This window comes from Telopea speciosissima, chromosome 1, assembly GCF_018873765.1.
Source record: "Telopea speciosissima isolate NSW1024214 ecotype Mountain lineage chromosome 1, Tspe_v1, whole genome shotgun sequence".
Taxonomy (NCBI): Eukaryota; Viridiplantae; Streptophyta; class Magnoliopsida; order Proteales; family Proteaceae; genus Telopea; species Telopea speciosissima.
This window is the reverse complement of record NC_057916.1, coordinates 66,939,942-66,967,710: the sequence shown is the minus strand read 5'-3', so window position 1 is coordinate 66,967,710 and position 27,769 is coordinate 66,939,942. Positions and strand designations below refer to the sequence as shown.

General features: G+C 41.6%; 1 protein-coding gene across 1 annotated transcript; it reads right to left on the bottom strand.

Moving 5' to 3' along the window:
- Window positions 1-2,374: 2,374 nt before the first annotated feature.
- On the bottom strand, window positions 2,375-4,756 carry LOC122653255. Its single transcript, XM_043847228.1, has 4 exons — window positions 4,438-4,756; window positions 4,024-4,215; window positions 2,756-2,829; window positions 2,375-2,677 (listed from the first exon to the last, which is right to left on the bottom strand). Exons 1-4 carry the CDS (start codon window positions 4,754-4,756, stop codon window positions 2,375-2,377), a joined length of 888 nt encoding a protein of 295 aa, XP_043703163.1.
- Window positions 4,757-27,769: the final 23,013 nt, after the last annotated feature.

Below are 27,769 nucleotides of genomic sequence, written 5' to 3'. Positions count from 1 at the left end.
TCTCTTTGTTATGCGCATAACCATGCCCCTGCCTGAACTAAATTTGATCCTAAGGCAATTCCAGGCATTTTTGTCAGCTACCCCTATGTTCAGAAATGGTACCGGGTTCTTGATCTTGCCACCCATCAACATTTTGTTTCTCGTGACATTGTTTTTCACGAGACATTTTTTCCATATCACATGCATGAACCCTCCGTCCCCTACATCCCCTTCAGTCCTTCCCCTTCTCCCACTGATATACCTTCCCCCCCACCGCGACCCCCCTCCCGCGTCTCCCTCTCCCAGTTCTCCGACCAAGGACTCCCCCCTCCTCCCCATACCATGGAACCCCCTCCTCTTCCCTCTCCCTCTCCCGATAATTCTACCACGATACCCTCCGCCCGCTTCGGCTCTCTTCCCGACCACACACTCATCCATCTCACTTGTAGGATTATGTTTGCACTACCGTTGTCCCGTGGAAGTAGTGGTGCCCATGGTGGAACTCGAATTAGGAGTGTTGTTCACTTGATTTGCTGATTTGGAGGTCCCTCGATTAGATTGATTCCTAGAGTTGGTGCATTGATGCCTGTCATTGGAATGGCCAGGTGGACAACCATAGAGTGGCCAACAGGTCTTCCATGTATGATTGTGAACTTTGCAATGGTCGCAGAAAGGTTGATTCCAGTTTGGAGTGGTGGTGCTTTGAGAGGAGTTGGTACTGGTGGTAGATTTAGGCCGATTACCCTGTGGAGCTTGCTATTGGCGGATAGCAGCTATGGCTTCCGTATCAAGAACTAGTGTTGAGTAAAAGAACATTTTTGTTCTTCTTGCAAGAGAAAGTGATAGGAACGGTTCACGTCTGGCAAAGGATCCATGATGAGGATCTAAGAACGAATGGCAGCATAAATATTTGAAAGTCCCATAAGAAACTGGTAAATGCGTTCCTATTGAACAACGGAGTGGAGAGCACCCTGTGTACCATAGGAACATGAGGGAACGGGAACATAAGAAGCAAGCTCATCCCAGAGAACTTTCAACCGTGTAAAATACGTGGCAAAGTGATAAGAATGAGATAGGTAAAATGGGATTTTATTTTCCTTGATTGTATATGATCTGTAATGGTATGATATATACAGTATTAACTTCCTATTCTGTAAACCAACGTATATGGTATATATAGTCACAAGGATATATACATACTAAATATACAAAAGGGGATGGGATTGACACTATCATATTGAGATCGTGTGAGCTGGTGTAATGCTAAGACTCCCCCTCAAGTTGGAGTGTGGAGATTGCGAATGCCCAACTTGGACATGAGGAGACGATACTGATCACGGCCCAAGGGCTTAGTAAACAAATCTGCAACTTGGGAGGCCGTGGGAATCTTAGCCGGACTGATGAGACCTTGATGCATCTTTTCACGAACGAGATGGCAGTCTATTTCAATGTGCTTGGTCCGTTCATGAAAAACCAAATTTGCTGCAATATGGAGTGCCACCCAGTTGTCACAAAATAAGGGAATTGGACCGGTGCGGCGAAGCCCAATATCATGAAGTAGGTAAGACAACCATGTGACTTCACAGGTGGCGACAGCCATGGCACGATATTCGGCCTCAGCAGAGGATCGAGAAATTGTATGTTGCTTTTTTGTTTTCCATGAGATCGGACAATCGCCAAGAAAAATGCAGTATCTAGTGGTGGAACGGCGAGTCATGGGGCAACTCGCCCAATCAGAGTCACAATATGCACGTAAATCAAGTATCGATCTGGCAAGAAATTAAAGTCCTTGACCAACTGTACCCTTGAGATAACGTAAGAGCCGATGGGCAGCATCAAGATGAGGTTGGCGGGGCTGATGCATGAATTGGCTCAATATGTTGACGGTATAAGATATATCGGGTCGAGTCACCGTCAAATAAATGAAGCGCCCAACCAAGCGCCTATATGAGGATGGATCCGATAGTAAAACCCCAGAAGTATCAGTGAGTTTCAAGTTCTGTTCCATAGGAGTGTCTGAGGGTCGAGCTCCACTCAAACCACAGTCATTCAAAATATCGAGAACATATCTCCGTTGACATAAAGAGAATCCATTTTGAGATCGTGCTACTTCAATGCCAAGAAAATATTTCAAAGGACCCAGGTCTTTAATGTGAAATTCCTGGTGTAGCATAGCCTTGACTGAATTAATCAAGCCATCATCGGATCCCGTAATGACAATGTCATCGACATATAAAATCACAAAAATAGAGTGTCGCCCGCGATGCATGTAAAATAAGGAATGGTCTGCCTTGGAATGTCGAAACCCATAACGGCACAAGGAAGTAGAGAACTTGGAATACCATTGGCGTGATGCTTGCTTGAGACTGTATAGGGACTTCTTGAGACGACAAACCTAAGTCTCCCCCTTGCGCTGATATCCAGGGGGAGGATTCATGTACACCTCCTCATTGAGATCACCGTGGAGAAACGCATTATTCACGTCCATCTGATGTAAAGGCCAGCCACGGATGGTGGCAACTGCAAGGATCAACCGGATGGTGACTAACTTGGCAATTGGGGCAAATGTATCGTGATAATCGATACCCTCCACCTGATTATAGCCTTTTGCGACCAAACGAGCCTTATAACACTCAATAGAGCCATCAGATGCACGTTTAATTTTGTAGACCCATTTGGAGCCAATAGGAGACTTTCCCTGAGGAAGGGGAACAATTGTCCAAGTATCATTGAGTGTTAAAGCATGGATCTCAGCTTACATGGCATCCCTCCATACCTGGTGCTTCACAGCCTCGGTAAAGGTAGTTGGTTCTGAGGAACTAGATAAAGATGTGAGAAAAGCTAAATGCGCTGGATGAAAATGATCATATGATAGAAAATTAGCCATAGGATACATGGTACCTGAACCAACAGCCGTTGACGATACTTGAGACGAGGGTAGCGTGCAATGGTAATCTTTGAGACAAAGCGGCGGATTGCGTGTGCGTTGAGGACGCAATGGTGGCAGCTGGGTAGGGGAAGAAGGTGGCGGATCTGGGTGAGGATTAGGTGATGGTTCTGTGGTAGAAGAAGGTGGCACCATGGGCTCAGTGGTGTTAATGATTGGTTCAGTGGTGTCATTGATGGGTAAAGGAAGGACAGGGGAACCGGGGAGAGTTGGGTTAGGGTGAAGTGAATAGGGAAATATCGTTTCATGAAAGATGACATCGTGGGTGATGTAGATACATTTAGTGGGGAGATCAAAAATCCCAAAGCCCTTTTGGCCATGAGGATAACCCAAAAAACCCCCGGGGGATGCCCGTTTGTCAAACTTGTGAAGGATAGAAGTGGGGCGACCAAAGACCAAACAGCCAAACACACGCAAGTGGGTGAGGACTGAGGGTCGGCCATGAAGTACCTCAAAGGGAGTTTTGCCATGAATTACCTTGGAGGGTAACCGGTTTATTAAGTAGGCAGCAGTCAAAAGACAATCACCCCAAAACTCGAGAGGTAAGTTTGACTGAAAACGTAATGCACGGGCCACAGTAAGGAGATGCCGGTGCTTACGTTCGACGACCCCATTTTGTTGAGGGGTCTCAATGCAACTGGACTGATGAAGAACGCCCAAAGAGTGTAAGTATGCGGAAACTTGGTTGTTGAAAAACTCCGTACCATTATCGGAATGAATGCATCGAATGGTGGATTTAAATTGTGTGTGCACCATAGCGAAAAAATGAAGTAAAAGAGAGTTTACTTCGGATTTGGATTGCATTAAATACACCCACGTGCTTCGTGAAAAATCATCCACAATAGTGAGAAAAAAAGGGGCACCCGATGAAGATTTGATACGAAATGGTCCCCAAACATCTAAATGCACCATTTCAAAGCAAGAAGCGGTCTTTATTGAACTAGAAGGAAAAGACAACCAAGTTTGCTTAGACAAGGGGCAAACAGTACAAGTGCAATTATCTGAAAATAAACTATTAGAATCAATAGTACGGATGCGAGGATGAGATGCTAACTCAGGGTGACCCAGTCGCCAATGCCAAAGGTCGAAATGGGCACCTGGGGACGCAACTGAAACAAAAGGAGAAGAAGGAACCGCTTCCAAAAAATATAAACCACCATGCCGCTTACTCGTCGCTAAAGTCATCTTCGATTGATGGTCCTGTATAAGACAAGAGTCAGAGGAAAAGGTGACCACGCAATTAGAATCAGTTGTAAGCTTGCGAATGGAAATTAAATTAAAATGAAAATCTGGAACACAAAGAACCGAATTGAGAGTAATAGTAGGAAGCAAGGAAACATCACCAACATGGGTAACCGTGACATTAGAACCATTAGGTAATAGGACAGGAGTATGAGTGTTAGTGTTGTGAATAGATGAGAATAAAGAGGGGTTAAAGACCATGTGGTCTGTGGCACCCGAATCCAATATCCAAGATTGGACCGGATTGAAACAAAAAGGGGATGAAATACCTGCCAAGTTCACTAATGGGTGGTCACCAAGAGGAATGAGAGCCAGTAGTTGTTTAAGTTGATCGGCTGTCAAAGAAGGAACCGATGCATTGGCAGCAATGGGCCGGGTGCTTGGAGCACGCAAAGGTGCAGAGCTTCTTGCAATTGAACCAGCCTTGGGATTAATTGATCGAGGTTTCCACCAGTCTGGAAACCCATGCTTTTTGAAGCATCTGGAGTCAGAGTGGCCTTCCTTATTACAAAAGGAACAATGATATACTGGTTTGGATGAGGAGCCAGAACCAGAACGTGATGCAGCAGATGGGCGAGATACAATCATGGCTGCTGGATCGGGTGGAAGAGGGCGTGCATCATGAATGCTACGCTAGCGCTCTTCTTGCAAGAGCAGTGAGTAAGCCTTGGCGACAGTGGGCAAAGGGTCCATCAGCAGTATTTGGCTGCGCACAGCCGCATAATTGTCATTTAAGCCTTGAAGGAAGTCAAGCAAGTGATCGGTATTCAAAAAATCCGGCAGCGTTTTGAGAGCTCCACAAGAACAGTTGGGAAGAGCACGGTAAGATAGCAGTTTGTCGTGATAACCTTTGACGATGGTATAGTATGCTGATATCGAATCACTGCCTTGGACATGAGTGGAAAATGCACGACGTATCTCAAAAATACGTGGTGCATTCTTTGGGGAGAACCGATCTTGGAGGTCAGTCCATATGGCGTGTGCGGAGTCAATCCATAGAATACTATGGGAGATGGAAGGGATTGTGGAGAGTACAAGCCAGGACTTGACCATGCTGTTGCAACGAACCCAGTGAGCATAATCTACAGATGAAGTTGCCGGAATCGGAAGAGAGCCATCAATAAAACTGATTTTGTTCTTGGCTTCAAGAGCCATCAACATGGAACGGTTCCATGTCGGATAATTGTCACCATCTAACGGTGGAGTAACAAGTGATGCACCCGGCTGATCATTCGAATGTAAGAAATATGGAGAAGAGATCGGCAACGTAGCCGGAGGGACTGAAGAAGCTGCTGTCTCTTGAGCAGAACCAGTCATGGTGAAAAATGGATCGTTTCCTAAACTGATACCATGATAAGACTGAGGTAGGTAAAATGGGATTTTATTTTCCTTGATTGTATATGATCTGTAATGGTATGATATATACAGTATTAACTTCCTATTCTGTAAACCTACGTATATGGTATATACAGTCACAAGGATATGTACATACTAGATATACAAAAGGGGATGGGATTGACACTATCATATTGAGATCGTGTGAGCTGGTGTAATGCTAAGACAAGGGAATCGGTTCCATGTTGAATTATGGAGATGGAGCGCTTCCGATGAAACACACTCGTGCATTGCCGCGGGAGAAGCGTTCTTCAAGATCTTGCCAAACAGATGAATTCATTTCAGCTTTGATTACACTATCAACAATGGTTTGACTGAGAACATTCAGAAGCTAGGAAAGAACCATGAAGTTGCAACGATCCCAGATCTGAACTTCGGTAGGTGGAGATGTTAGGCGTAGAAGAGAACCATTGACGAACATCATCTTATTCTTGGTGTATAGAGCCATGCATTCAATGGAGTAGAAACGAGACCCATAAAAGGATTGTTCGAATGGTGAAGATGAAATGGGTTGGAAGGATCAACTCCACGATAAATAGGCGGTGAAGGAGGTGGAGCCGTGTGGCCGATGGAAGATCACCGGTGAGAGAAGGATCAACTCCACCATACATAGCTGGCAGAGGAGGTGGGGCCGTGTGGCCAATGGAAAGATCGTCAGTCAGTTCTCTACCGTGATTGCTGGGTCCTTCTCCATTAGAGAACGATGGAGTATGGAAGAAGGAAGATGAGTATTGATTTGGGATTTTCAGAGTAAACGCTTTGATACCATTTGAAATTCTGAGTAGTATTAAATTGAATTAAACGTCACGGATTGCAATGAACGTTGAGCTATCACATGGGTGGACTTCAATTAACAAGAGATTTGAGTTCAAACAAAATTGGCAGACATGGGTTGGCATCCCCCCAAGGCATGGCGTGCGTGCCTTGTCTCTTCCAATAGACAGCTAATATTTACTTTCAAACATTTGACCATTCAACGTCAAATCCTGAGAATTTTCAGCCCGAAGAAGGTCTCTTCCGTTGGAGTTTTCTAGGTTTGGAGAAGCTTGATCCAACCATCTCTTGGCTTGTGGACAGTTTGGATCACATCATATCCTTAAACCCTAATCATTGTGATTGACTCTACAGACTTAAAATCAAAAGTTAAACACGTTTTTTGAGGTGTTTATTCTCATTTCTGACCATTGATCTTTGAAAACTTTGTGTACAGGTTTAAGAAAACTTTTAGAAGTTGCAACTGGGTCTGCTATTGTGAACAAACTAAGAACTTTTGTGGATTATGGAATGCAATTCCTCTAAACTGTGCATGATCTCCACCCCCATTTTTCTTTCATTCTAAGTTGTAGGTCTTTTGTTTTTATGTTCTGTTAATTTAGGGATTTTATTATTGACACCTCTTATCAAGGTTCAAAATCCAGGTATTGGACTCAGGATCGATCATGGCTGATACTGACCCAATATTGATCCGGATTGTCAAACTTGGCCTGGATCAGTAAAAAATGATTAAAAATTGGTTTTACTGGATTGGACTTGTATCGATCAAAAATATTAATAAGGGCAAGAGATCTCTATTTGGTGGTGTTTCCTACACCCTCTCATAGGGCACTGTGAGAATGCCGCCTTTGCCAACTGGGATACCCAGGCATGCTCACCCATTGGAGAGCATAGGAAACACCACCAAGTAGAGATCTTTTTCCCATTAATAAAATATTAAAAATTGTACGAATCTGTCAAAAAATAAATAAAAAAAAAAGTCAAAATCCCCTAAAATATTGATAAAAAAACCGTAAAAAATGGGAAGTATCAGATCGGATCGGCCAATTCAATCTAACCGAGTTGTCTGATCCAGTGAATGATCCAGTAAACCCTAGATGGATCGATCTAATCTCAGGATCGGCCTCAATTGATACCAATCTGATCAACCCGGCTGATCCGATCCGAGATTACGAACCATGCCCCTCATGGTGTCAAATAATTTTGTAATTTTATTTTTTTGTCCTTTTAGTATGTCATACAATTTTTTTTTCAATGAGGATAATAAAGTCATTTCACATGTGTGTTAAAAAAATGTGCATATTAATGATATTTTTTGATAATAACATAATGATATATCACTTTCAATTTATTTTTGAAAACCCTTTTATGCTCCTATCTTAAACAATTTTTGGAAATAAGACAAGGTACAAATAAAAGAATGTGGTAAGTTCTAAATACACCTACAGAGGTGTCATTCAGACAATTCCTTTAATTTATCATCAGTTCATTTCAGTCTATTAATTGCTTCTTGCGTTGGTAGTAACAATATATTGTCAAGCCACACTAGGTAGTGGGGGTTTGCACTTAATCCACAATTTCGTGATTTGTTGCATTAGTTTTGGTTGCATCTTGTATTTTAATTTTATTCTTTTAAGCAGATTATTCCTTTTTTCTATCCAAACAAAAAAAAAACCACAAATGATTATTCCTTTACTTTCATTGGTTTTAACTGTTTTTCTTTTTGGGACGGTATTTCATTTAGGTTGCATTTGGTAACGCTTCTGTTCTAGAAGAGGTGTTTTTTGACCTTTATCATTTTTTTTCTGTTTCTGTGCTGGAGACATGTTTCTGAGTTCTAAAATGGTGTTTGTTAAACTTGTTCCAGAAATGTTTTTAGAACAAAAAAACAACACAAATCTGTTTGGTAAAACCTGTTCTGAAACACCTTTTACCAAATTAATGAATATTACAGAAATGCCATTACTTGACTAAACCTGCTTAAAATTAAGATAAAAACATCCACCATGATCATATATAACTATCTAAAAAGGATCTTGGTGGATTCGAACCACCATCCCCTTAGAACATGCTTAAGGCATGCTCATGTTCCAAGTGTTCTATCAATTTGAGCTAAAGACCCAACAAGTAGAGTCTGACGTTTAGAAGTAACCCAATTCTTGTTATTCTTTGCATTCAATTTACTTCTACAACTACATCTTAAGGAGACCATGGTTTTCTTTACAATCATAAATGAACATCTCTGCATGTTGTGCCCGGGTGTGTGAGTGTGTGTATGAGCAACAAGGGGTGGGTAAGTAATTATAAAATCCAATTTAGAAAGAGGTTCTTGGGTGCTCACAAGGACCATCTTCTAAGTTGGAGGTTTGGGGGAAGGGGAACAAGTTATATATTGTACCATGAAAATGATGGCAAATGATCAATTGAGATCATATCTCTTATAACAATATCCAACAGAAAGTTGGGTTCTAAAAAATCTAAAGCAGGCCATGGAAGATTACTTAGCCAATAACAAACATGTCCACCCTGCATGAGACCTAATTCACTCACCAATATGCTTGGTTAAGCAAGTGCAGCATGACAAATACCTACAAAACGGATATAGGAATTCTGCATGCAAGTTTAGAACCAATCAAGAAATACTATAACAATGAACACAATCCTCCACCAGCAAATATAACACAAACTCAAACTCAAACTCAAACCCAAATCCACATGAAAGAACTGTAGTCCCAGAGGCCAAAAGGTAAGTGGCAAGATAAGTCCAAATTTTGAAGGATCCCATCTCATGAAAGGGACTTTGAGACAAACCCAGCTCAAGTTAGTCAACAAAATTAACATTTTCTGATAAGATCATAGAACACCGTGGGTCATGGGTAATTGGGTAGGGAACTGAAGGTGGAGAAAACTGAAAAGGACAATTAAAACAAGGATATCCACATCCTCTACTTCCAAAAGTCTTACTTCCATCCTACTTCCATGAACTTATGATGCGCCACCTGGCCTGACATGCATCCAACGGTTGTGATTAAAAAAATTCAAAATATTTTAAAAATCACATGAGATGGTTGTTTGAACCACCTTGAACCCCAAACCAAACCCACCCAACTGGTTCTCAAATACATCAAACCAAAACAAAAATCCAAACCCTAACCCAATCCATTTCACTTTATGAGAAATCCAAACCCAAACTTCTTGTTGATCTGTTCAGTTGGCAGCGGCAGCCATGGCGTCTGCAGGTTTGGTTAAGCTGAACGCCTCGTCCTCGCAATGGATGGACTGGGTGGGTTCTCAAACACATCAAACCAAAACAAAAATCCAAACCCTAACCCAATCCATTTCACTTTATGAGAAATCCAAATCCAAACTTCTTGTCGATCTGTTCAGTTGGCAGCGACAGCCATGGCGTCTGCAGATTTGGTTAAGCTGAATGCCTCGTCCTCGCAGTGGATGGACAAAAAGGATACACCGGTAGGAAATTAAGACTTATGCTTCCGTAAAACTATATGCAGCCCAAATTTCACCCTAATCAATCCTAATAATGTCCTCTCTTCTCTTCCTCACCCCGCCGTTCCACCCCTTCATCTCTAACTGCGGATTTCCCCTTCCTCTCTCACTCCTCTCCTCTCTCCAGCCTCACCTCGCTGTGGAAAAATATGGTTACCTTAAAACGCAGGAAAGGAGCTTGATTGGTTACAGAGCAAGGACTCTCTCGTGCACACACAGTAGAACAGAGGACAAAATAAGAAAGAAAGAAAGAGCGAGAGACGGACAGAAGCTCTCAATGGATTGAAGCAAGACTTCTGGAAAAGGCACTACATAACGAAAGCCTGACAGGCGATGACATCTTTTAATGAGAAAAATCCCAGATCTAAGAAGTCTCTCAATGATATCCCTGCGTTTTTATGTCATCATCATTTGGTCAAGAGATAGAACAAAAATAAGTGCAGCTTGTTCTTCCGTTCCGGCAAAACACAGATGATGGAATGAATCAGGTGGATTGCCAAATCTTCAATCTTTTGAACTTTAATGATCAATAACATGGCCAAATAAATTCAAACCAAGTTAAAAAGTTCAGGATTTTCTCCCATCATGGAAAAAGAACTCAAATAGTCAACAAATTAAGAATGAGATTTGAGGGTCGAAACACAACAACAATTAAATGCTGGTTTAAGAGAATGTGATGCACAAGGCACTGAACGAGAACTTTTTCGCTTCGTTGGATTTTTCCTTTTTAAGTCTTCCTTCGATGTTCATCACTGCTAAATACTTTTTATTGGAAAGAGAACTTTTTCGCTTCGTTGGATGCAAATGAAAACTCTGTGATCTTGAGCTCTGGATTTAAGAGTAATGCATCTACTGGGTTGAGCGAGATCTATTAATCTGGGCCTTGTTGCTTAGGTGCTGCTTCTTTGGATCTCGTGCTGTTGAGTTTGGATTTCATGTCGTCTCCCTGAGAACTACTCCGGTAGCAGGGTTCTTCTTCAACGGAGGGTTGAGGCGGGAAGAAGAACACTATTTATACCTTCGAACCTTACCTCTGAAAACCTGTTTGATGATCCCACTCCCAGTCTTAGGGATCTCCTCCGATTTATTTCTTCTAAGTTTTTCCTTCAAGCACCCATTTGCAATGATCTTCTTTGGTACCGCCGTCGTCGATGATTGCTCCGGCAATATCGGCGTCTTCGTGGGATTCTGAAACTCTAGATGAGAGAGGTTTGGGTTTAGTTTGAGTGAAATGGGTTTGGGTTGATGAGCCGAACCGGTTAGGTGGGTTTGGTTTGAAGTTCAAGGTGGTTCAAACAACCATCTCATGTGGTTTTCAAAATATTTTGAATTTTTTAAATCTCAACCGTTGGATGCATGTTAAGCCAGGTGGCGCATCATAAGCTCACGGAAGTAGGATGGAAGTAAGACTTTTGGAAGTAGAGGATGTGGATCAGATTTCAAGCTCCATAAGTTGAGGATTCCAGCTTTTAATAATATAACCAGTTGAAAGACCTATCTAGGATCTATCTTCTAGTGCTCAAATATTGAAAAAATGCACATCTTGAGAAGAGTAGAGAAGGAATCCCATATATAATTATACCGATCTACTGCTGCGAGTTACAAATAATAACAAAGGTTGATGACAAGTGATGAGCACATTTATGTGTGAAATCTTAGGGTATAAAGCATGCATTTTACCACATTGAACAGAGCTATTCGGGTACTTTTTGTCATTTTTCAGGTTTAGGGGCATTTTGGTCAAAGTGGTGAATATATGTCTAATTAGACCGCAAAACGCCAGATTATAAGGTTGAAGAATTCAGTTGGGTTAGCTTTCCAATGCGCAACATCGGAAGTCACTTGATTAGAGCCGATTCGAGTTTAGAAGAAGAAGAAGAGAGAAAAACCAAGCATAGGGGCATAACGGTAATTTTGGAGAATCAAGAATCTTTCAGAAGATATCGGATATTGGGGTTATATCATCTGGAATTTAAAATGATGCAACTTTAATTCTCGGGTTAGTTCCATATGAACCCAAGATAAAAAGATATAGCCCAAGAACGATTCCTAGTGAAATTGGAATTTAAGATAAAAAAATATAATAAAGAAAAGAGAAAATCTCTTTTCTCTCCAATCTCTCTCTCCTAAACCCTCTCGGCTTCTATCTCTTCTCTCTCTCTCGCACTTTCTCTTAAATTCTCTCATCTCTCCTATCTCCTTCCCATCTCCCTTTCACGAGCTCTCTCTCCCCCCATATAAAATCCCATCTGTTGACCGCACTCGAGAGAGCCCTCTGTTTTGGATTCTTTAGTTTTTTTTTTTTCTCTTTTAGATTTATTTTTCTGTTACAGTAGTAGCGGCAGTATTCTTCCTTTTTGTATACAGCAGTAGCAGAATTTTTTTCCCAGTTTCGTTGGTTCCCTTCTAAATTTTTGTTTCCCTTTTTAGTTGACAGCAGCCCTCTTCCTTATACCTGATTTCTCACCCCCTTCTTTTTAGTTTTTTTGTTTTAGATCTTATATAATTAGGTTATCATATGTAATTTTAATTTTTAGAATCATTGTTAGGATAATTTTTATTTTCCCATCCCTAAGATCATACGTGTAATTTTCATTATACACTTTGGTAATTTGTTCTTCAATATTGGATGCGGCTTCAAGTGATGGGATTCAAGTGACGAAATCATCTTCATTGGAGTTATTCGAATCATCTAAGTTCTTCTTCTTATAAATTTTAGTTTTAGTAATTTCTATGTCTTTGTCTCCATCAATCCTTCCTTCCCTCTTCATTGCTTTCATGGCTAGCTAAACCTCTCCTCTTGGGAGTGGGTGAAAACATGAGAGAAGAAAGACATGATGACTAGTATTGTTTATGTGATTAATGAACATGATCAATATTGGACTTACAATGGATGACCGCCCACAGGTTTTATGTCATTCAAAGGGGAACTATATACATGTTTGTTAGCCATATCCATTGTGACACCATTATGTTCATGTATTTTTTTGTTTACATTGTATGTTGTATGAGCACTATTTTCATAGGATATGTTAGCCGTATATGAGTCGTGCCGCATATCTTATAGACCTAGGCCGTATGCATGCTTTGCCCTAATATGCTAGTCATTGATCTGCCCTAATTCTCATGGTGGAACCCATTCCCAAGTGACTTTCTTGCTTTTAATTCATCCATTCCCTTAACGGTTGCCCTAGTTTCTATTTTTAATTTGTTATCTTTGGTAATTTAGTTGCTTCTATATTTGCTAGTTTCCATAATTGGTAGTTTTCATGTATAGGTTGTTTCCATATTTGGTAAGTTATACACTTCGCGTTAATTAAAAGTGGAAATTTATTTAAGGTTGACCTCTTCGTGTTCGACCTGTAGCTACGATTGACCCGTACGCTTGCGGTATTATTTTAAACTCAAACAAGTTTTTGGCACCTTTGCCGGGGAGGTGACGCTTGTTTAATTTCCAATTTTAATTGATTCGTAGTGTTTTTTTTTCTTTAAAAAAAGAGAGCTTTAAGGAGTGCCTAATTTCGGATTATGACTTTTGTATGCTTGTTTGGGTGAGGAGTTCAGAACCAGATAGAACGAGCTGAGATTCCAACCATGGTTGAGGAAGGAGAGAGGCAACCTATGACCCTTAGGGACCGCTTTTATCCTGCACGGGCTGCACAGTCCTCATGCATTCGCTTTCCCACCGCCTAAGGAAACAATGATGAGCTTAAATCTAATTTCATTAGTATGTTGCCCCACTTTCACGGGGTAGCTAATGAAAATGCATATTTGTTTCTTAGGGACTTTGAGGAGGTATGTGTGTTTATTAAGATGCAACAATTGACTGATGATGCGGTTAAGTTGAGATTCATCCCCTTTGCACTTAAGGATCAAGCTAAAAAGTGGCTCTATGGTTTGCCTAGAGATTCAATAACTACATGGGATCAATATACAGTTGTCTTCCTAAAGAAGTTCTTTCCCTTGCATAAGACCAATAGGATTAGGAATGACATTCTGCAGTTCAGACATAAACCAAACGAATCCTTCTCCACATTCATGGAGAGATTCAACAACCTTCTTCAAGAGTGTCCTCACCATGGCCTAGATACTTGGCATCTGTGCCAAATCATCTATGAGGGTATAGATTATCAAACCAAGCAGTTGGTGGAATCCATGTGCCCAACTGGATTCACATCATTCACCGATGAAAATCAAGCTTGGGAGTTTTTGATTGACTTAGCGGACAAGACCAGAGAGTGAGAATCCACTCAAGAAAATGAAAAGTCCGGTAAGGGATTTTTGATAAAGGGAACTGTAGCCAAAGAGGCTCAGTTGAACAGTCTTATTAGAAGACTGGAAGCCATAGTGACCAAGGGACCTTCCCCGATAAATCAGGTTTGTCAGACCACCCCTTTGTGTAGTGGATACCAAACCTCATCATATGTGATGGATGAGTGCCCTAATAGGTCTAGTGGGCATGGAAGCTATGAGAGTGTGTATGTAATGAACAATCCTTATAGTGGAACCTATAATCCCGGGTGGAGAAATCACCCTAACTTCTCATGGAACCAAGATCCCAATCAAGTTGGTTCATCTACATTCCAGCCTCCAATCCAAGGTCAGTTTTCTCTCCAGCAAACTAACCCTAGATTTGTCTCCCCTCCCAATAATCTCTGACCCACACTACCAACCCTAATGATGAATTAGCAACCACTTGAATTTTTGAAAAATAGTGATGAGTCTACTAGGATAAATTCCCTTGAGAAGAGTAAGGAGCTTCCCATGAGCACATTCATAACCAGCCAACATAACATGGAGAGGCAAATCTCTCAACTGGCCAATACTCTCCATGAAAGGGAAAAGGGTAAGATGCCTAGTCAACCAGATCCGAACCCTAGGACCTCTGTGCCCCATCCACCTCACACTCAGTTGAACTCTATCTATCAGAGTCCACACCACTCAGAACCCTCTAGTCAATGTAATGCCATATATGCTCTGAGGAGTGGACGTGAGTACCAACAAGAGGTTCCACTTCAACCAACTCCTTTAACTTCTGAGCCTCCTGTTGATGTTGTGAATGTTCCCCATCCGTCGCCCATTGTAAGTGCCCCACATGACCCTCCCATAGTTGTGAATGACCAGCCCCCTATACAAGGTTCGTCTAATGAACCTATAGTGGTTAATGAAGAGAAACATGAGGAGCCACCTGAGAAGACTAATGTCCCTAAGGCTCCATTTCCTAATAGGCTTAAAAGCAACAAGAAGGATGCAATAATTGAAAAAGTTTTAAACGTCTTAAAAAATGTGCAAGTTAACATCCCTCTTTTAGATGCTATTTCCCAGGTACCTACCTATGCAAAAGTCTTGAAGGACTTGTGTATTCAGAAAAGGAAAATTAATGTACCTAAGAAAGCCTTCCTGACTGCCAATGTGAGCTCAGTTCCGTCATAACAGATAGTGGCTAAGTATAAGGATCCTGGTTGCCCAACTATCTCATGTATGATTGGTAACACTAGAATTGACCATGCTCATCTTGATCTAGGAGCTAGTGTCAATTTATTGCCATATTCAGTGTACCAACAATTAGGGTTAGGAGACCTTAGGCCTACATCTATCACATTACAATTGGCAGATAGATCAGTCAAGACTCCCAAGGGAGTAATTGAGGATGTGTTATTAAAGGTTGGGAAATTTCTTTTTCCCGTGGATTTCATAGTTCTAGATACCCAACCTGTGACCAATATCAAAGGCCAAATCCAATTATCCTTGGTAGACCGTTCTTAGCTACTAGCAATGCTCTGATCAATTATAGGAATGGTCTGATGAGGCTGTCTTTTGGGAATGCATCTCGTGATTTTAATGTCTTTAGATTGGAAAAACAATCATGCTTAGATGAAGACGTGCATCTAATTTTTGAACCACCTGATTTGGTTGCAACTGCTCTTATCAATCAATGTCTAGAGGACTTGCCTCAATCCAAGTATGTGGAAGAGCCTTCTAAATTGTGGACCAAGCCACCGCCTGTTGAGCCAGATGGTAATCTGTCTACTTCTCTTCCCAAGTCACCACCAGTGGAACCACCTGAAAAGAAACAAGAGGTGCTGTCCCAACAACCCAATGGAGACACTGTAATATTTGATCTAGGTAAGGGTACAAACTCTACAATCTCTAGCACATCTCTTAATTCCTCTCTCATGCCACTTTCTTCACCACATTCTTACGAGATCATGAATTTCCATGCACCTCCTTATTTTGAGCCACCATGATCATATCCGGTACGTCCCCTCTTCTTTGTCCTTGTTTTTATTTTTTTTCATGCATTGAGGACACTGCATCATTTAAGTATGGGGGGGATTTCATCGATTTGTAGTCTGTACTGTGGTTCGAGAACAAGTGTGTAGCCTCTTTAGTTTATTTTTTTGAAGGACTTTGAGAGCATCCAAAATACCCTACACTTTGAAGTAATAAAAAATTTCGCACTGAGGAGGGAATTGGAATATACCGATCAAAGGAATTTTAAATTCTTTGAAAGTACACTATCTACTAAGAAAACCGATTTTTTTAGTCATCCTGTTTACACGAATTTTAGTTAGGTGCTAAGGTTGAACCATAATACACTTGCATGATATAGTTGATTGCCAAGAAAAAAAAATTATTTACTCTTTGATCCAATCTTGGCTTGTAGCTTATTTGGTTTGAGTAAGTAAGCTCGAGGGGTAAAACACCTAATTCCTTAAAGCCATCTGGTTTGAGAGTAATTGGCCTAAAGCTTGCTACAAGAGCCACCTAGAAAGCTTAAGAAGTCAAGATATTGCACGGATTGGAGTAATGTGTGCTGAAAAAAAAAAAAAAAAGAAGAAGTTTGAACTCATACTGCATCAATGTCTAAAGGCACAATGTGGCAATCAAATGATATATGCACTGAGAATCTATTCCAACACTACTTAGTAACTTGGGTGTCTGGTGCAAGCTCTGCATGTCATTCAAGCCAATTGTAGTGGAGGGACATTTGAGTTCAATACTTGGAAAAATATGGCAAGTAAAATCAAAGTGAAATTGAAATTGTGCATGTGTTTAAAAGTTCTACCAAGGTTCCGAGCTAAAATCTTTTGTAGCTTAGATGACCTACTTGATCTAATCTCAAGGAAAAACAGTGTGACTCACCTTACCCCAAACCTCCCTAAGTTAGATGTATGACAATTTTCCAACTCAGAGTGGGATAATAAAGTTCAAGTGTGGGGGAATATCTAGAAAATCTCAAAGTAAATTATCTTGGGGCTGCAGCCTTTATCTTGGCCATAGTATGGATTTACAAATTGAATTTTGTGTGTATATTCACTGCAAACACTCATGAGACACAACTCATCCACTAGGGGTAACCTAAGGGTTTAAAGGCTTGTTGCACGTGCTAAGTGCAATCGTGATTCCTACGAAAGTGAGTTAGGATTTCTGCATTTCAGGATAGTTTTTGTTTTGTTTACTTGAGGACAAGCAAAGTTCAAGTGTGGGGGAATCTGATGAGCACATTTATGTGTGAAATCTTAGGGTATAAAGCATGCATTTTACCACATTAAACAGAGCTTCTCGGGTACTTTTTGTCATTTTTTCAGGTTTAAGGGCATTTTGGTCAAAGTGGTGAATACATGTCTAATTGGACTGCCAAATGCCAGGTTATAAGTTTGAAGATTTCAGTCGGGTTAGCTTTCCAATGCGCAACATCGGAAGTCACTTGATTAGAGCCGATTCGAGTTTAGAAGAAGAAGAAGAGAGAAAAATCAAGCATAGGGGCATAACGGTAATTTTGGAGAATAAAAAATCTTTCAGAAGCTATTGGATATTGGGCTCATATCGTCTGGAATTTAAAATGATGCAACTTTAATTCTCGGGTTAGTTCCATATGGATCCAAGATAAAAAGATATAGCCTAAGAACGATTCCTAGTGAAGTTGGAATTTAGGATAAAAAAATATAATAAAGAAAACAGAAAATCTCTTTTCTTTCCAATCTCTCTCTCCTAAACCCTCTTGGCTTCTATCTCTTTTCTCTCCCAATTTCTCTTAAATTCGCTCATCTCTCCTGTCTCCTTGCCATCTCCCTTTCACAAGCTCTCTCTCCCTATATAAAATCCCATCTCTTGACCGCACTCGAGAGAGCCCTCTGTTTTGGATTCCTTAGTTTTTTTTTTTCTCTTTTAGATTTATTTTTTTGTTACAGTAGCGGCAGTGTTCTTCCTTTTTGAATACAGCAGTAGAAGAATTTCTTTCCCAGTTTCGTTTGGTTCCCTTTTAAATTTTAGTTTCCCTTTTTAGTTGACAGTTGCCCTCTTCCTTATACCTGATTTCTCATCCCCTTCTTTTTAGTTTTTTGTTTTAGATCTTATGTAATTAGGTTATCATATGTAATTTTAATTTTTAGAATCATTGTTAGGATAATTGTTATTTTCCCATCCCTAAGATCATATGTGTAATTTTCATTATACACTTTGGTAATTTGTTCTTCAATATTGGATGCGGCTTCAAGTGACGGAATCATCTTCATTGGAGTTATTTGAATCAGCTAAGTTCTTCTTCTTCTAAATTTTAGTTTTAATAATTTTCATGTCTTTGTCTCCATCAATCCTTCCTTCCCTCTTCATTGCTTTCATGGCTAGCTAAACCTCTCCTCTTGGGAGTGGGTGAAAACATGAGAGAAGGAAGAATTGATGGCTAGCATTGTTTATGTGATTAATGAACATGATCAATATTGGACTTACAATGGATGACCGTCCACAGTTTGTATGTCATTCCAAGGGGAACTATATACATGTTCATTAGCCGTATCCATTGTGACACCATTATGTCACACCCCGGCCCGATTAATAAAGGCCAAGTGTGGCGGGATGTCTCTGACATCCAACCAATCCCTAAGGATCACAAGTGCAGTACCCTATTTACAATCATTGCTCACAAATACAGTAATCAGAGGCAATGAAAACAATTAAATAATAAAGGTAACATCAGTAGTAAGAGAAGTCTATGTGATATTTCATTTATATAAAGGATAAAGCTTTTGATACTACTATACAGTTCTCAAAGGTACTACAAGGTAAAACTATATAAGAACTATATTATATTAGTACAGAAATATTTATAGGCATAAAAGAGTGGGGAGATAGCCTAGACTGTCAGGCCAAGATCAGGAGAATGCGTAATCATCATGTGCGCACAAAGTATCGTGCATTGCAAACTCCAGTGCCGCAAATCCAACATTAGAAGTAACTAAATTACCTGGAAAATAAGAATATCCAGAGGGTTGAGCTCTCAACTGAGCCCAGTAAAGAAATGCATGCAAAACACAACACAATAATTCATGATGAACGGGCTAATCTAGCATGCTCCTAACATGGATACTAAGTCTCATTTGATATAAGTACTACTATGGTAGATGCTAACCTCAAAGAGAACCCGCCAGAAAAGCATGACATAAGGCAGCTAACCCAACAGACCCCCAATGACCAACCGAAAAGCATGACACCAGGTAGCTCTAGACGTCGATCACCCGAGCGAAACCATTCTACCACGGTGAGGACCCGCCAGATCGGCATGACACCAGGCAACGGACCCGACAGACCCCCAAAGACCAACCCTGTCTGTTTATTCCCACAGCGGAGCGGACACGCTAATATGGGATAGAAGATGGCACCCCGGCATGTCCCTTCGACTGTACCACCGGTTGTCCAACACCTTACCCCCTGTTGGTAAGGGGCGTAGTACTGGGTTATGATATAACAACCTAGCCCAGTGTAATCTATGCATGATAGCACATGTATGAATAGCTGAATTTAAATAGAACAATACTTCTCCAATAATAATCATCAGTAACAAGTAAATATCAGTGCAAATGCAAGATGCCAATGCAACCCAAGTCACATGCAGATTCTAATGCAGTAAATAAAAGCTAATAAACTATATGAACATGATAATTTTGATGATGCATGACATGGCAATCAGAACAACAACAAATTAAAATGATAAACACTCCAAAATTAAAGTCAGAATTCCCTTACCTGTAATGTAGCTTAACCTAGTCAGATAACTCTCCAATAAACCAGCAAAGCAGACAAACACAGTAGAAAACAGACCTAATCAACATGTAAAAATAGCATTTATTAGGTCCCAATAGAAGTTAGGGAATTTCCTAACATAACAGGGCAGCAGGGACACCAAAAAGGACCAGCCGGATGCAGAGGGCTTCAGGGCCGAATGATCCGCCTTGGGCCTACAACTTCATCCGGGAGCTTGTCCGAATTTGGGGATTTTGCTTCATTTGGGCAGATCCTTACATGCATGGCCCAAATTTGGGGTTCCAAGCCAATTTCAAGGTGGGTCTTCCTTTTTGGGGTTCTAATTTGATATTTGGTTCCCAAATTTAGAAATCTCATCATTAAATCTCAAATTGGTTAGCTTAGGTTCATAATTTGCCATTAAGGATCAACAAATAGGCTCATTAGAGGTACAACCATGAAGGTTCAAGCATGGCTGAACCCAATTAGCACTAGAACAACAGAAAATTGGGTAAAATTCCTAGTATTTGAGCTCAGATTTAGAGCTTTAATGGTAGGAATTCAATTAGACCTAATATGTTGAAGATTAGCGGAAGAGGAAGGTGGAATATGTACAGAAGCATGGCCTACCTGAATTTCAAAAGTGAAAACAGATGCAGGCAGCCCTTCTTTTGTGCAATTTAGCCTTCCAATAGAGAATCCAAGCTTAATCCTAAGTATGGAAGACAAGCCCTAAGTGTAAGCTTCTTCCTCTCCCTTATTCTCTTCTCTTTTCCTCTTTCTTTCCTTCTCTCCCAAGCTGGAACGAATTTCTTTAGCCCCCTTAAACTTGTGAATAGTGATCAATTGGAAAGGCTTTTGATATTTATCTAACTACTTAAGCACTAAGGGGTAAATCTATCTTTTGGACAGAAATTAGATTTAAACTAATTTCTAAAATAGTTTATAAACCTAAATTCATATTTATTGGTCTATTCTATCCATAACTTGATGCCGGGCGACATTAAAGGTCATCCAAACACGGGTAATTGTCTGGAACAGCATTCCCCACTAGGGAACTGGGTCCCATAGGGGTAATTTGACTAAAATACCCCTGAATTTCTATTTGGTCATACATCAATATATATAAATATATGTAAATTACACTTACAATAATTTTAATCGAGGGAGAGCCTCTGCATGGCCTCCAGGCAACAGATCCGGCACAGGTAACTAAAGTGCGGGGTCTCACAGGGGTCCTCTGACTTCAGAAGAGCAGGTTGGGAAGATTCTCACATGGTACTCGGCCTAAGACAAAGAGAGGCTCCGCAAGCCATCAATCTAGCATGCCAAGCTTATGTGTTGTCTTCCGTTAGACACCTCAGACTCATTTAAAGCCACGGTAGTTGGCTGATCAGAATGCCTTTACAGACGAGTCATGAGATAGGTCTGAATTTCTTAGTCAAGATGGCCCTCAACTTAGAGGCTAGCATGGGCAAAGTTGAATCAGAACCTAAATCACACAGGTTCCAAAAGTTCAATATATATATATATATATATATATATTATGCGGGTTTTCACACATTATGTTCATGTATTTTTTTGTTTACATTGTATGTTGTATGAGCACTATTTTCATAGAATATGTTAGCCGTATGTGAGCCGTGCCGCATATCTTATAGACCTAGGCCGTATGCATGCTTTGCCCTAATATGCTAGTCATTGATCTGCCCTAATTCTCATGGTAGAACCCATTCCCAAGTGACTTTCTTGCTTTTAATTCATCCATTCCCTTAGCGGTTGCCCTAGTTTCTATTTTTAATTTGTTATCTTTGGTAATTTAGTTGCTTCTATATTTGCTAGTTTCCATAATTGGTAGTTTCCATATATAGGTTGTTTCCATATTTGGTAAGTTGTACACTTCGCGTTAATTAAAAGTGAAAATTTATTCAAGGTTGACCTCCTCGTGTTCGACCCGTAGCTACTATTGACCCGGACACTTGCGGTATTATTTTAAACTCAAACAACAAGTTTTTTAGTACAAAACCCAAAACCCAATTCCCAACTCTAGTGGACCACGAAATTAATAGACTTCATGGTAGTCAATCTACTACCTTAACTTCTGAGTTCAGATTAACTTCTGACCAGAGGTATACACCAACCCAGGTCTCAATCCTTTTACTTTTTCCCTTCTTTTCTATTCTTTTACGAATTATAAATATTCAATCTGGTTCTTCAAGTCCAATATAGGAACATGATCAAATGATTTCATCAAAGTTTAATATATTGGAATCAGCTAGTGACTAAAAGAAAGAGACAATGGCTAAAAGAAGAGATCTTTGTGCACTTATGCAGTGGATTCCAATCTGATATTTAAACCCATGGATTTCATCCAACTTCTTCCTACTTGTAGGCTAAGAAAGAAAAAAAAAATCTGATTTCATGCCTAATCTAAGACAAAGGCCATGAAGTAGCTATACCGGTCGTCAATCTGACCCCCCCTTCTAAGTTAAATGACTGAATTGTTCTCTAGCCGGGGCCTCAGTTGTTGGCACAAGCAGATGACAGTATACACTTCTATCAGAAAAGGGGTTTTTTAGACTAATATGAGGTAGCAGAGAGGGGTTTTACCTGTGCAGCTTGGATCGGTGTGTGAGGGGTCAGAATTTGTGAGTCAAACTTCGATCGTTGGGAAAAGCCACACAATCAGTACTTGGATTTTTAGGGTTTCTGTAAAAACCAGAAGAAGAAGAACGGTTACCTCTTGGAGAAGATGATGTCACAAGGAACCAACAGATCTAGGGTTTCATTAGAGAAGACGCCGTCGCAAAGAACCATTGGCTCATTGGAGAAGACGATGGAGCTAGGGAGTCTCTTTTCATCAGGCACAAGAGAAGAAGATGTCGCTAAGTGGAGATGGAGCTTCTGTCTCGTTGAAGGAGACCTTCAGATCTTCACAAATGGAGAAGACGATGTCGTTAGGTAGAGTCCCTTTCGCTGGTGTCCAAGAATTTATCGGGCATAGATTTGCAAATTTCTATTTTGTTTCAATTGAAGCGTTTCAAAATTGAAGAAACCTCATAATTTTTTATTTTACTTGTTTTTTTTACTCGGTCTGCTTCACTGGCACATAAAAACAAACTGGTGGACCCAAACACTTTATTCCATTTTTTTGTGCTAGTAGCACAGAAAAATGCCAAAAATAAGAAACATAAGCGTTACCAGATTGCATTTACATTGTAGATCTTAAGATTTAAGGAAAATTACACTGTCACCCCCTGAGGTTTGTATTAAATACAGAACGACCTTTTGTGTTTCTAAATCATACAGCTGCACCCCCTGAGTTCCCACTCCGTTAGTTAGGTGTTACAGTGTTGGTTAAGTTTGCCCTCAAATGACTAATATACCCCCTTTTAGGGTGTGAGCTTACCATTTTGCCCATAGGGCATCCCTAACTTCACACCCCCCTTCTTCTTCTTCTTCTGGACCTTGATCCTCTACTGCCAAGCTGCCTGGCAGGACCCTACTACCAAGACACAACAAGTTGATAAATTACTGCCTTACCCCTGCCTGAGAGCCTTGCCCGAGTGGGGGTAAGGCGATCATTTACCGCCTTGCTGTGTCTTGGCAGTAGGGTCTTGACGGGCAGCTTGGCAGCAGAGGATCCAAATTGTTCTTCTTCCTCCTCCTCTGCAAACCCACTAGCCCTACCACCTGCTATATCTTAACCCCACCTACCGCTACCCCCTTCTGCAACCCAACCCCACCACTTCCCACCTTCCTATCTCCCCCCTCCCTCTTTCCTTGCATGAACAACCCAATTTGATAGGAATCCCAGATTCAGCTATTGAAAAAAGAGGAGCAAACATTCCTCTCTATGCAACACATTAAAGATGGAGAATAGGTTCAGCATCTTGAAGATATATCAAAGTAAAATCAGGGATAACACCTTTGGCTAAATAAATTTAAAGAACTTAATAGAGAAGCTTCCCTCCACACTTCTACACTAAACCGACTCTGTCTGGCAATCCCTATAAAGATTGGAATGAATGGAGGAACGAAGGTGGAAGAACAAAGGGTGGGAAGCTGTTGGTTCCTATTTTTAACCAAGGGTGAGCCAAGGAAGGAGGCCACGTTGTAGAGCACCATGCGAGGGAGCCACGTCCTGAGCCTAGGACACATGTCGATAGCAGGCCATGGGGCTTAGTGGAAGCAGTTATGGAACTACTGAAAGGGGTTCTTTGCAAGGTAGTGACCCTATTTCCCAGCCTGGGGATAAGCCAAGTATCCATGTGGCAGGAGGGACTTGGACACAATCCGGTTTCACTGGGGGGCACTCGGTTGGCTGGGACCCACCAGATCCAGAGATGGCATGAGAAAGGGGAACATGCTCCTAGTAGGATGTTTCGACAGGGAATCAGAATAGGACACGTGGCGACAAGGGGAATAGGTCATGGAGTCATGGAAAAGAAGGCAGTTATGATAACCGTCAGGCAGGGACCCTTGGTGGGCTCCATCTATAAGAGCCAAAGGGCTTTTCATGGCCAAACTCACGCAATAATACAACAACAACTCAGCCCTTTACATTCCAGTTTTTATCTTTCTTTCAGCGTTGTTTTTTTTATACTTTTGGGAGATGTTTTCTTCAATCATTGGATCGTCTATGATGAGGAGTCAAGAGTACATCCGCCTCTGTAGAATGGTATGATTTGATTCATTTTCGTTTATTTGAGTTGTTTGTTTATTTCTCTGTTGTGTCATTTAGGCAATCTATAGTTCTCTTTTGCTTTGTTCTTGTTGTTTTCAAAGTTCCATTGAGACTGAAGCCGTTACAGTCTAACCCAAAGGTCCTTAGAGTTACTCAGGCATGAGGGAACCCTAAATTCCCTGGTTGAAAGTCAAATAAGGCAACTCCAGCCTCGTTTGAGCCTGCATCAAAGGTTCTGGCACGCCCGCACCTACACCATCCCTGCGCCATTTTGTGAGTGTGTTGGAAAAGCACCAACACATTTTGGGCACGCCTAATGGGACCCTTATAGACTTAGGTGTTGCAATGGGACCAAAGAAGAAAATAGCAAAGACTCACAAAAGTAAGGAAGTGGTCATAGAAGATGAGTTGGTGAACCCTACGGCCTATAAAGATGGTCATGAGACCGAGGGGACCGATTTACAAGACACTGGTAGTAGTGAGGAGTTATCGCATCAGTTTGTAATTGCCATGCACAACGCCCTCGAACCGGTGTCCATAGACATGAGGCACTTAGTGACCACTATCAGGCCGGTTGCTGAGGATATACGCCACATGATCACAGTGGTGAATCAGGCCGCGGATAGCCAGTAAGCCGGTTTTGATCAGTTCCTTAGTAATCAGGACACCCGTTTTGAACAGCTCATTATAGTCCTGACAACCCAGAGGCAGACAGCTCTACCTGAGCTAGTTTGGCCTTTGGGACTTCTTCCCCTTGAGGCATCGGCCTCTCAGATCGATGAACATAATATAGACACAGGCCAGTCAGGCCGGGTTCAACAGGCCACATTCCTCAAGAGTTTCGATCAGAATCCGATCGCTAGTGACCAACCTACAACATACCGGAATCCCTTGTATCAGTCTGGGGTTGGGAATCTCACAAGAATGCCTGACCTCCCAACCAACCCTGGAACCATGGCAGGGGTACAGTCTTACCCGACCTACATGACCCCGCCATGGGCAGATGGAACTTATAGGCCGATGAGGGCACCCGATAGCTACATAGCTAATACCACGCCTTTGGGTGGAGGCGATTCGGTTGGTTCCGCAAGGGCACACCTCGGCCCTGCTCTCAATGCGACTTTACTAGGGGCAAGTACTTGCCCAAACCCCATAGCTACAGGGGCGAACGTCGTCCCCTTAGGAGGATATCGCACCCAGAGCCAGGCTAGGACATCATTTTATAGTCCAGGTCGAAGAGTACTAGGATATGGCAAAAGGCTAGAGGATCTCCCGGGCCAGAAACATGTCACATGGCCTACAACGGGCCAATGGGGGCAGGGATTGAACCCGATGATAAATCAACTCCTTCCCCAAGGAAACAGGGTAATGGTCGACCAGGAAGAACTGGCCCGTTTGGTTCAGGATAGTATTGATCCAGCATATAGACCAGTAGCACGGCTTGTGTATAGAAAGCCCTACCCGGAGCAGCTAGATAATATAGATCTTGGAAGGAACTTGAAGATACCAGAGTTCGCCAAGTTCCCTGGCGAAGACAACATGTCCACTATTGAGCATATCGCCCACTTCACTGTCTAGTGTGGGAATCTAGGAGCAAGTGATGCTATCAAACTTAGGCTTTTCTCAAATTCACTCACAGGTTCGGCCTTCATGTTGTACTTCCACTTACCAGCCAACTTGGTCTAAACTTGGCAGGAGATGGAGGAATTATTCCATACCCAGTTCTGTCGGACCGAGCTGAAAACCATTATAGGAGACCTGGCCCGAATGCACCAAGAACCAGGCAAGACCATGGATAAATACATCAACTGATTCAAGCTAGCCAAATACAAGTGCCTAACCATCTTGCATGAAAGCGAGTATGCGAGAATGGCACTAGGAAGTTTGCATTTCGAGCTTAGAAAATGGTTCGCTGGGTAGGGCTTCGCTAACCATAGCCAGTTGGTTGTCCAGGTGGTACCCTATGAGGCTCTACTAAAGGAAGAAGACTAAAGGAAAGCGGCCTCCATTGGAACCTACTACAAGGGCGCTGTCGTAGGTAGTTACCCACTAATAGGGTCCAGGGAACATAAAACAGTCAGCCTAGTGGACTACGAAGTTGATGCGGCTGAAATAGCCGAAGGAAAGCCATACACATGTAAGGCTTTAAGCAAACATATCTCAACCGATAGATAGGTCGAACAAGTGAAACCAGCTCCTCAAAGGACTTTTGACGCCGGAGTTAAGTATTCCTTTGACAGATCGAAGGCCAAACTTATTTTTGATAAACTCTTGAAAGATAAGCAGATCAAATTGCCTTGAGGCCATCAAATATCGACAAATGGCAATCTTAAAGACCAAAAATACTACAAATGGCATAATACTTGCACACACATACTACCTTTAATTGTGTCATTTTACGTAATGCTTTACAAAAAGCCATCACGAAAGGACGGGTCAAGTTCCCAGAAAAGGAGAAAGGAGTGATGCTCATCGATGAAAACCCTTTTCCTGTTAACATAATGAGTGTAGACCTTTTAAAGCTGGCCGCGCCATTAGGCCGCACCGCTGTCGTGTCCGACAAAGTAAAACAAACAGAACTTCCAAGATAAGTGAAGCTCGCCCAGAAGAGTACATTGAACCTATAGGCCACGCCCTTTCAAATCAAGTCCGGCCTTGCTTAGGTCAGGCCGACCTCTACGAAGGCCGTGAGGATGTTGGAGATGGGTGAAGTAATGGCAAAATTGCCTAGAGTTACCGAAAAACAATTCTAGGCAAATAAGGTACCGACAAAAGGAAAGGTAGCCACCCCTGAGAGTGAGAGGCAGGAGAAGACAACCAACTCGAAACTATTCAGTTCATTCAAGGAATGGAGTACCGGACCTTCCCCTTCAGCTTCAGGGAGCTCTAGAGCTTCCAATGGGGTGTTTGCACTCATTGTAAGCATTTGATCAAAGATCAACCATGACAGGAGATCGGGTGACGCCCAGACAGAAGGGCCTCTTCATCTCAGAAAGAATGGCCAAGGGGCAAGGCCGACAAGTGGTCCCAGTCATTGGGATCAAGCAGGGCCCATTACAAACCAGGTGAAGAAAGATACTCAACACGGCCATCAGCCAAAGATCGCCTAGGAAGAGTGTCGGTCAAGAGATGTTTGACGTATGATCAGTTAAGGCCGGTGTATTTAATGATTGTTCACCATCGTTACTCCTCAGACCACATTGTCAGGCCAAAGA

Bases quoted from the DNA above. Each gene is read 5' to 3' on its own strand.
- LOC122653255 (XM_043847228.1), bottom strand. From the start codon at position 4,756: ATGATTGTATCTCGCCCATCTGCTGCATCACGTTCTGGTTCTGGCTCC. The intron at 4,216-4,437 runs GTATTTCATCCC...TTTGTGTTCCAG, and splicing joins CCCATTAGTGAACTTGGCAG to ATTTTCATTTTAATTTAATT. The intron at 2,830-4,023 runs GTGCCCATTTCG...ATTTTCATCCAG, and splicing joins TGTTTCAGTTGCGTCCCCAG to CGCATTTAGCTTTTCTCACA.